General features: G+C 37.8%; 1 protein-coding gene across 1 annotated transcript; it reads right to left on the reverse strand.

Moving 5' to 3' along the window:
* Positions 1-7,451: 7,451 nt before the first annotated feature.
* On the reverse strand, positions 7,452-8,374 carry LOC112579432 (olfactory receptor 10AG1-like). The gene is given in 2 exon segments (XM_025265875.2): positions 7,452-7,684; positions 7,687-8,374. Coding segments are annotated over 2 exon segments (906 nt in total). The 5' UTR covers positions 8,360-8,374.
* Positions 8,375-10,658: the final 2,284 nt, after the last annotated feature.

Here is a 10,658-nt window from a genome sequence, read left to right on the forward strand (position 1 = left end):
TGATATTGTAATCTATTCTTTTTTCTCCTATAATTATATGATACCTTTAAAATATGTTCTATAATTTATCAAAAATGTCTAGTGCTTGAAACTAGACTGGCTTGTTGTGACCCAGTGCCTCTTAACCACAAATTAAAGTTATTTTTTGTTGTTGTTGTTTTAGAGATTGGAAAATTAAACTTGGCTTTAAGTATGTCTTTTTATAAAGATGTTGATTTATTTTTCAAAGCAATTCAGTGGCATCACCAGTCTTGAATCGTATTTTTGTTGCTTGATTACTACTTTTTTTTTTATAATAAAAGGTAATTCATTTTTCTGAATTAGTTTGAGAAAAAAATAAAAGCATAGCCAAAAATAAGAAAGAGTATTATGCTTTTTTCCATGATAGAATGTGCTCATTAAATAAAATTTAAGAAATAGAGGGAATCATGTATATACATATGACAAATGATGTTCTAAATATGGCTTTTTAGCTTAACAAAAAGGATATGTACAGTATGATTATGATTTGGTTTGCTTAAAAATATGCTTAATCCATGCTGTATAGAATTACATTTTATTCATTTCTATAACTCCTTGGTTTTCCTCTGTGTGAAATTATCATAATTACATGCAATTCTAGTTTGATAAAGATTTGACATAATGAATGATGTGAAATGAGCATTCTCAGATGCGTCCCTTGGCACACATGTGCACACATTTCTTCTAGTACATGGCTAAGGGTAAGCTTTTCTTGATGAAGGCAGGCTGTGTGGTAATATGGTGCACCATTCACACACCAGCATCAGGGGAGAGCTTTCATTACTCCACACCCCTTACATATGTGATAGGGTGAGTCTTTTTGTTTGTTTGATTTTGTCCTCGTAATGAACGTGTCATAGATTTCATTTGGTTTTAACCTGGTTTTAATTTGCATTTACTGGTTGCTAATGAGTTATTTTCTTCTTTTTTTCTGGGCATTTAGATTATTCTCTTTTGAAATGCATCTTTAAGTCTGCTGTCAATTCTTCTCCTGAATTTTTGATGCTTTTGATTTAGAGCACTTCTTAACAATAGTGTATTTAAACCTTTTATATTGAAAAACTTCACTCAGAATAGCAGCATTTCTTAGTCCAGGAAGTTCAACTGATTAATGTTTACATTATGACTAATAATTTTATCAAAAACACTTTTCTCACACCAATGTCATGAAGTTGATAAACATTATCTTGGAAAAGACTCATTGTTATGCATTTTTACTTAAGTTTACAAATTATCTGAGATTACATTTTAAAATAAATTTTGTGAAGTGAGGTTCAAGCTCTCTTTTTTTGTACTATTATATATATTTAAATTAATATAATTTATTAAAAGACCATCTTTTCTACATTTTCTGCTGTATGAACTTTTGCTTATTCAAGTGTTCCCATGTTCTATAGTCAGTCAACAAGTATTCTCTAAAGCTTTCCATATGCAGTATCTTTGCTAGCTGAGATCTTTTGGTTTTAAGTAAATTATAATGATATAGAGGGAGACAAACTAGAATATACATTATGAATTTTGGATAAAAATATTGGGAGGCCAATTGCTAGATAAAATATACTATATTGTTGTAGTATTTTGGCCACCTGATGCACAGAGCCAACTTAACGTAAAAGACCCTCATGTTAGTAAAGATGAAGGCAAAAAGGAGAAGGAGACAGCAGAGGATGAGGCGGTTGGATATTAATAGTGTCGCTGACTCAATGGACATGAATCTGAGCAAATTCTGAGACATAGTGGAGGACCGAGGAGCCTGGCATGCTACAGTCCATGAAGACACAAAGAGTCAGACATGAATTGCCAACTCAACAACAACAACAAATCAGACAAGAAGTGAATTTTTCCTGACAGAGACTAGTCCATTAAATATGAGATCAGCAAAAAAATTAATTTCTTATAAATAGAAACACTAGGGAGATAACCCTGATACCAGAAAGTCAAGCATAAAATGGCAGGATCATGAGGACAATCAATTTATACTAATGCAGGAAGCAAAATTCCAAATAATGTCTGATTAAGACAACATCAGAACTAAGTAGGGAAAAAGATCACTAGCTCAAAGCAGTGGATAAGACGTTAAACATTAAGGCAGTAATTTTCTCAAGGCTAGCGTGACAGCCTTATTCCTCAGAGTATACATAATGGGATTAAACATCGGGGTAACATGGTTTAGAAAGAAGAGAGAAAAAGTCTTTCCTGTAAAAGTATTTGGAATCATGCCATAAATATGTAATGGTTCTGAGTCCACAAAATAAAGGCACAACCATGGGGCTTCCCAGGTGGCTCTAATGGTAAAGAACCTACCTGCCAATGCAGATGTAAGAGATGCAGGTTCGATCCCTGGGTAGGGAAGATCTCCTGGAGAAGGGCACAGCAACCCATTCCAGGGTTCTTGCCTGGAGAATCCCGTAGACAGAGGAGCCTGGTGGGCTACGGTCTACAAAGTTGCAGAGTCGGACAATACCGAAGCAACTTAGGGCACACGCGTGATGTGAGGTGAACAGGTGGAGAAAACTTTGGCTCATTCCACTGCTGATGGCAAACACAGGAAGGAGAAGTGGTTTCACTGTGGGAGCCAAGTGTCAGCTGGAAAGGTGCCGGGAGCCGGCGAGAGACATTCCACTCGTGACAAAGGTCATGAGGAAGGGGGCTCGGCATACGCAAAGGCGGGATCGAGCCTCGGGAGTGCCCCCGGATATTCTCGAGCATCTACCCCCCAAAAAACCAGAGTCTGCCTACTTTATTGCTTTGTGCTCTCACCTCTGACTTTACTGGGGGCTGTCCCCCACCACCATCTCTCTCTCTCTGTCAAAGAGTTAACTTACAGCTTCAATTAATAAAGTTCCTGGGCAATTAGGAGTGTTTAAATCCAAACCCCTCAGATGGCTCTCTAACTCGCCTGACAAGTTTACCCGGACACCTACAGCTATGCATACGATTGTTTACAGTCTCCCAGCCTCCAGAGGCACGGGAAGCTTAAGATATTCAAATAGCTTAGAGCCTCTCAGAGAATTAGAAACTGTCAGTATAAAGCTAGTAAAAGATTTCATTGATGAGCCAATGTTTGTTGCCAAGTTTTCACATCCCTCGAATTGTATCCTTGAATGTGCATTAATTAATATAGTTGGTATGTAGAAAAAATAAGTAGTGGCCTGGTGTTAGTAACTTTAGACCCTTAAGGTAGTAAATTCTTTCCTTTGTAAACCCATTACACATCCACCCTATAGGAACGTAATCTTATCTTCGGAAGATGGCGCCAAACCTTAGAATAATTACTCTTAGAGAAAATAAGTCTTTGTTGATAAGTCCTTGTCAAGAGTCATAAAATGTTAATAGGCCTCTGGCCAGAAGATGATGTAAATCACCTAAACCATTTGTATACGATAAATCTGCAGGAAAGAAACCCTGGTTTTTGATAAGCATCAAAGACTGCTGATTTTGCATCCCCTATTGTCCTCCATGTGTAACTTAGGGTATAAAAGCCCCTGTTGAAAATAAAGCTATGGGCCTTGCTCACCAACGCTTGGTCTCCCCATGTCATTCTTCCCTTTAACTTCTAGCTGAGTGTCCATCTGGAGCGTGGATGTCCTCTGCGACCATTTATTTGCCTGGGCTTCTAAGACCCACTCGAGAAGGTGTCTAAGGTGGGGCACCTTCCGCTATTCGAGAGGGCGCCTGCGGCCTCCGTGGTCAGAGCTAACCTGGTGTCACGGGTTATATTGATTTTCCGCGTAAACCAAGCCACTCAGCTTCTTTTCTCCACTGAATTTTCCTACTGAGCTATCCTCATTCTATTCCTCTTTATTATATCTAATTAACATTTGAATAGGCCGCCTAGCCGTCTCTCCTTCGAAGACCCTGGATCAGCCGGGGCTGGACCCCGGCAGAAAGGGATCATGACAAACGTGCACGAATGCTGCAACCATAGAGACCGACACCTCACTCAGAAAAACGTCACCACAGCCCAGCCTGTAGTGAGATCCACAACGGGACAGGGGGAGAATCTGGCACGCTTGCCTCATCCTGACTGTAACACCACTGATTCAAGAGCCGAGAGGCATTGGTGGAATACGGAGCTCCCGGTTATAACTAGAGGACGTGCTGAAAGCTACAGGTGGCCACGTAGCAGCCATGGGCCATGGCTGTCAAGTCCAAGTACTCTATGTTGCCAAGAATAGAAATAAAAGATATCTTTGTAGTGCATGCAAATATATATATATGTATATACATATATATATATTTATTTGAATGGATATTCTAGAATGAGGGACAGATACATAACAGATTTCCAGGAAGGAAACGTTAACTGAGGAAAAAACACATGGGAATTTGAGAGCCTGGTCAGCTCTGATTATGGGAGTATTGATGTTGCTTCTCACCAGGATAATCACATAAAAAAGAAAATATTACAAAAAGAAATACTCAGAAATTGGGAATACAGAAGAATCCCCAAAGAACTAATGTTATCACTGAAGTGAGATATGCTTCTGGGTTGTCTGTGTGTTTCATGTTTACTCTGCGAAAAGAGTGAAATCGTTCTTTTTTTCTATTTTTGTATAGCTATATATAAATATATATCTGTCACTGTTGTTCAGTCTTCCAGGCGTGTCCAACTCTTCACATCCCTATGGACTGCAGCACTCCAGGCCACCCTGTCTCTCACCGTCTCCTGGAGTTTGCCTAAGTTCATGTCCATTGCATCCGTGATGCCATCCAGCCATCTCATCTTCTGATGCTCTCTTCTTCTACCTTCAATCTTTCCCAGCATCACGGTCTTTTTTAATGAGTTGGCTGTTTGAATCAGGTGGCCAAAGTATTGGAACTTCAGCTTCAGCATCAGTCCTTCCAATGAATATTGAAATCTATATGTTTATATTAAATAAAATATATAGGATACATATGCAAAAGTTCCCAAGTACACATATATCCATTTCATAATTTTAAATTTATCTCTATTTGTAACGATTATTAAACCTATCTTAGTCCTTTTTTTTAAAGAAATTATCAAAATTATATATTCTGATTCTGTTTACTTCACAAAAAATGTGTTATTTCTTTATTTTATTTTATTTTTAAACTTTACATAATTGTATTAGTTTTGCCAAATATCAAAATGAATCCTCCACAGGTATACATGTGTTCCCCATCCTGAACCCTCCTCCCTCCTCCCTCCCCATTCCATCCCTCTGGGTCGTCCCAGTGCACCAGCCCCAAGCATCCAGTATCATGCATTGAACCTGGACTGGCAACTCGTTTCATACATGATATTTTACATGTTTCAAAAAATGTGTTATTTCAAATATCAAAGATTATTTGGCTGATATTAAAGTTACCCTGTTAACTACTACATAGTCTGTAAAATATTGGGAGGCAGTAAGAAAAAAAGATATGCAGTAATTTTCTTCCATATGTATTTTTTATTTTCTGAATAAAATTTATGATTTTTGTGATGTGCACATTATTCTCTTCATAATAAATCCATACTCCAAAAAGTATAAATAAATAAGTCACGCATTATCTGAACTCCCTTCACTTTGAAGAAACCCATTCTCTCTTCTAATACACATCCAGATACTGCAGACATATATACACACCAACTAGAAAGATGCACATGTGAAATGTTATATGAACATATGGATGCTATCTCCCTTTGTTTTACAAAAATATGGTTATATTTTATACACATATTTATGTACTTATTGCATGTCTGAAAAGCTTTGGATTTCTTCACTGGTGTGGCTCTAAAACATTGTCTTGAGAGGCTATGCAGCATCACATGGTAAACGGACGCCTGTGTCTACTATGTTCCAACTGAAAACAGTTTTCCTTTGCTTTGCTAGTGTTGTCTTTTGCAGTATTAAAAAAGCTTTTAACAAACATCTTGGACAAGCACAGGTAGCCGTCATTCTTGGGCAAATATTGTTATGGGGTTTCATTGATTTAGTTTTTAAAGTTATAAAGAAATCCTACTCCCTCCTCCCTCCCCGTACCATCCTTCTGGGTCATCCCAGTGCACCAGCCCCAAGCATCCAGTATCGTGCATCGAACCTGGACTGGCACCTCGTTTCATATATGATATTATACCAGGATGGGGAACACATGTATACTTGTGGCGGATTCATGTTGATATATGGCAAAACCAATACAATACTGTAAAGTTAAAAAATAAAATAAAATGAAAAAAATTTTAAAAAAAGAAATCCTACATTTTTTAAAAAAATTACTGTTCCTAAAAAATACAGAATTTATTCGAGGTGATTAGAATAAAAACACCATAATAAAAAGACTGCTTACATAGTGTATTTTTACACTAGATCTTTTGTAGATCTATTGTAACAAATTATCACACATTGGGTGGTTTAAGTAACAGAAGTTGACTTTCTCACATCTTTACAAGCCAGTGTCCCAAATCACAGTGCTGGCAGGGTTTCCCTCCACAGGCTCTGGAGGGATAGTCACGGCTCACCTCTTTCAGCTTCCGGTGGTCCCTGGCCTCCTTCGCTTCGTGGCTGTGGCATGTGTCACTCCTGTTGCTTCCTGCATCTTCACGTGATATTCTTCTATGTGTCGCTGCATCTCTAGTTCACTTAATCTCTCTTCCCCCCCTTACAAGAACTAAGAACACTGATCATAGGATATAGTGCCCTTCCCTTGAATTAAGATTATCTTATTTGAAAGTCCTTAACTGAATTACATCTGCAAAGGCTTTTATTTTCCTAATAAGTTCAGGTTTTCAGGTTATAACCTGACATATTTAGAGGGATCAACATTCAACCCAATGCTGTTTATAGTTTAAATTCCCAATATTCCTAATACTAAGGAGATGCCACAAAAGCAAAACATGAAGCAACAAGCAGGAGGAAATGGTGTCACTAGAGAAGAATCAGCATTGAGGTAACAAAGGATCCTTTCAGGGTTTGTACTCTGAAAGGGATATGGACAGTTGCAAAACAGAGAAAGAAGGAAAAAAATGCCAGAAAATACTAAGATTCTGCTACTCCCACCAACTTGGATGTGGTTGTTGTTTTCTCATCGTCTAAATCCAATCCTAATTACAGAAAAGGACAGTGAATATGTCTGAAGGAATGGGAAGTTTCAAGCAAATTTCTTACAGGGCATGACCCTGATCATTAGTTATATAGTAGTTAACTATCATTTTTATTGCTCAGGAAATCTCTTAACTCACCCTTTCCTAATGAGAGGAAAGATGGGTCTTCAGAATAGATCATTGCCATGGAGATAATATATACTTTGATAACCCAGAAACCCTTAACTCTTTGACACTAAGGTCCTTTCACATAGTGTGAGATGGCAGAGATGATATTAAATATCATTTCGTAGGAACATAGAAATAATACAAATGACATTTTCTGATGTATTTACATGAGAAACATAGAAACAAATTGCTTCTGTAATTTCAAGCCTTCGAGTCAAGTTGATAATTTACTTAGTAGTTTTCTCAGTGCTACGGTGATATCTTTGTTACTCAGTGTATATATAATGGGATTCAACGTTGGGATCAAAACTGTGTAGAAAAGAGAGATCAGCTTCCCAGTTTCTTCAGACTGATTTGGTTTGGGCTGTAAATAGGTGGTGGAGGCTGTGCCGTAGAATAAGACCACCACTGTGAGGTGAGACAAGCAAGTGGAGAAGGCTTTAGCCCTCCCCTGGCGGATCGCAGTTTCAGAATGTTGGAGATAATTTTGCCATAAGAGACAACAATCAACAGAAATGGAACCATGATGAACACGACTGCAACTACATAGACTGCTATCTCGTTCACAAATGTGTCCCCACAAGCAAGCTTGAACACTGCAGGGAGGTCACAGAAAAAATGATTAATCGTGGTAGAGCCACAAAAGGGCAGAGAGAAAACCTGCCATGTTTGCCCGATTACGACAGGAACACCACTGACCCAGGAGGCAGTGACCAGCTGGACACAGACCTGGGGGCTCATGATCAGACCATAATGAAGAGGGTTACAAATGGCCACGTAGCGGTCATAGGCCATCACGGCCAGGAGGAGACACTCTAAACCTCCAAACAGAAGGACCAAACACATTTGTGTTGCACAGGCAAAGAAAGAAATGTGCCCTTTCTGGCTCAGGAGGTCCGTGAGCATTCTTGGGATCATGACAGTTACGTAACAGATTTCTAAAATGGAAAAGTGGTTGAGGAAAAAGTACATGGGGGTCTGCAGAGTAGGGTCAATTCTTGTTATCAGTACAATGACACTATTGCACATCAGGATGGTCAGATAGAGCACTAAAAATATCCCAAAAAGAATCCACTGGAAATTGGGACTATCGGAAAACCCCAAGAGGATAAATTCCATCATTGTAGTGATGTTTGATTTTTCTGTTCTTAATTTGTACTCCATCTGCAGATATGGTAAATTCAAGATGGTTAATTCATTAATGCTTTTGAGCAACATTTCCCTTCTGTTAACTGAATTAGATGCATGAACTTATTTACATAATCCCTTCAATTATTGCTGCCTTTGCCTTCCTCAGTTTCTAAGAAATGAGATTTGAAACCTCAGCAATGAACTGATGTGCAGTTAAAATCAATTAGAGAAATAAAATCTTCATTTTTTATACTTGGATGTAGTGATACCAGAGGGCTTCCCTGGTATCTCAGCAGTAAAAGAATTTGCCTGAAATGCAGGGGATACAGATGTGGGTTTGATCATGGGTAAGGGAGATCCTTGGAGGAGGGGATGGCAACCCACTCCAATATTCTTGCCTAGAGAATTCCATGGACTATGGCCCATGTGATCACAAAGAGTCAGACATGACAGAAGTGACTGAGCAGCAGAGGTAATGATACCAGAAACAATAAAATATATGCATTTTGATTTAGAGCTTATTGTGCAGCAATAGTATTAAATTATTTCACCCCTTTTAAGGGTGAAATCATATATGACACAGGCTTGTAATTGTTTTTCTTTAGGTTCATCAATTTCTTTTTCTATACTTATTGACTTATTCCATCTCCTTTCAATTCAAAGATTTTCACTTAAAACTTTTGCCTAATTCTTATTCAAAACATTTTAAGCCCTCCCATTTCTACTTTAATGAGAGTTGACTTTCTTAAACTTATTCCTTGTTACCGGGGGAACAAATATGTGTAATTGTATTGTTCTCGTCTGTATACCTCACCCATCAGTTATGCCACACATGGACAGCATTAGTTACATCATGGGTCCAATAACATTCCCTATTAATACCCATTGTACATTGCATTGCAAATACCAATTAATCTTTAACTCAGTCCATAAATATGGCCCATTCTTCATGATATTTGGGGTTTCCTCATAGCTCAGTTGGTAAATAATCTACCTGCAATGCAGGAGACCACGTTTTGATTCATGGGTCAGGAAGATCCACTGGAGAAGGGATATAGACTGCCCACTCCAGTATTCCCGGGCTTCTCTTGTGACTCAGCTGGTAAAGAATCTGCCTGCAAGGTGGGAGACCTAGGTTTGATCTTTGGGTTGGGAAGGTCACCTGGAGAAGGGAAAGGCTACCCACTCCAGTATTCTGGCCTGGAGAATTCTATGGACTCTATAGTCCATGGGTCACAAACAGTTGGACACGACTGAGTGACTTTCATTTTCATGATAATTCAATATAGTTTCTTCTTAACATATGTGATTCTCTGATCCATTGTCATCTGCTTCTCTTACAACTGAATAAAATATGCCCTATATAATTCTGCTGTAATTTTATCAAATAAATGTAACTTTATTTAAACCCTATGATTATTTATTTTAGAAATGCAAATGGCAAATGCATATGAGTGGGACTAACACACACACACGCACACACACACACACACACACACAGGCCCGTTATCTTGCTTCATTTCAAGTTCATGTAATCACATATCAGGCAGTCAACACTTTGACAATTCTCATAACACTTCATTAATGTTTGTTCCCTAACTGTGTTTTTATATTTCATTAAATCTACTGTATCTGTTCCCATCTTCCAGCCCCACAAATATTGTTTTTGCATTAATACTTTGATAAATAAAATTGAGTCAACAAATATTCTCTCATATTTCTCTATTTCCACTAGAATTAGGTTTCAAAATTACCTTAAGTGAAAGTTTTATTATAAATACTGTTATTATTATTATTTCACTTATATCTACTTTTATTTTATCATTAAAAAAGTTAAGAAATGCATTGGTTAATTTAAGTTTTTAACTAATTTTCAGATAAAGATCTCAGAATTTCATATTTTTCTGTTTTATCCTTTGCATCTTAAACCTCAAATACAGAACTATTTTTAAATAAAACCATCTATCATCTTACATTCATGGATCTACACAAAGTTATCTATGAGAATATAGATGTTTTGGCCCTGTAAACTTTTATAATTCTTTTGAGTCAGGAAGTCACTGTCATTCTGGAGGATTCGTCAAAGATCAGCTGCTCTGAAATAGGAAGTAGTCATGCTTACCCCGGGGGACATATTCTCTGGAGTATCAGTTTAATTTCTAGAACACTGCTCCTGTTTGCTGATCATCTGGGTTTATGTTTTAAAACTACTTTTTCTGTAGATGACTTGTCTTCTGCAGCTCCTCCTTGGCATAAGGTTCCCCTCTGTGGGGGTAGAAACTGAGCAGAG

This window comes from Bubalus bubalis, chromosome 16, assembly GCF_019923935.1.
Source record: "Bubalus bubalis isolate 160015118507 breed Murrah chromosome 16, NDDB_SH_1, whole genome shotgun sequence".
Taxonomy (NCBI): Eukaryota; Metazoa; Chordata; class Mammalia; order Artiodactyla; family Bovidae; genus Bubalus; species Bubalus bubalis.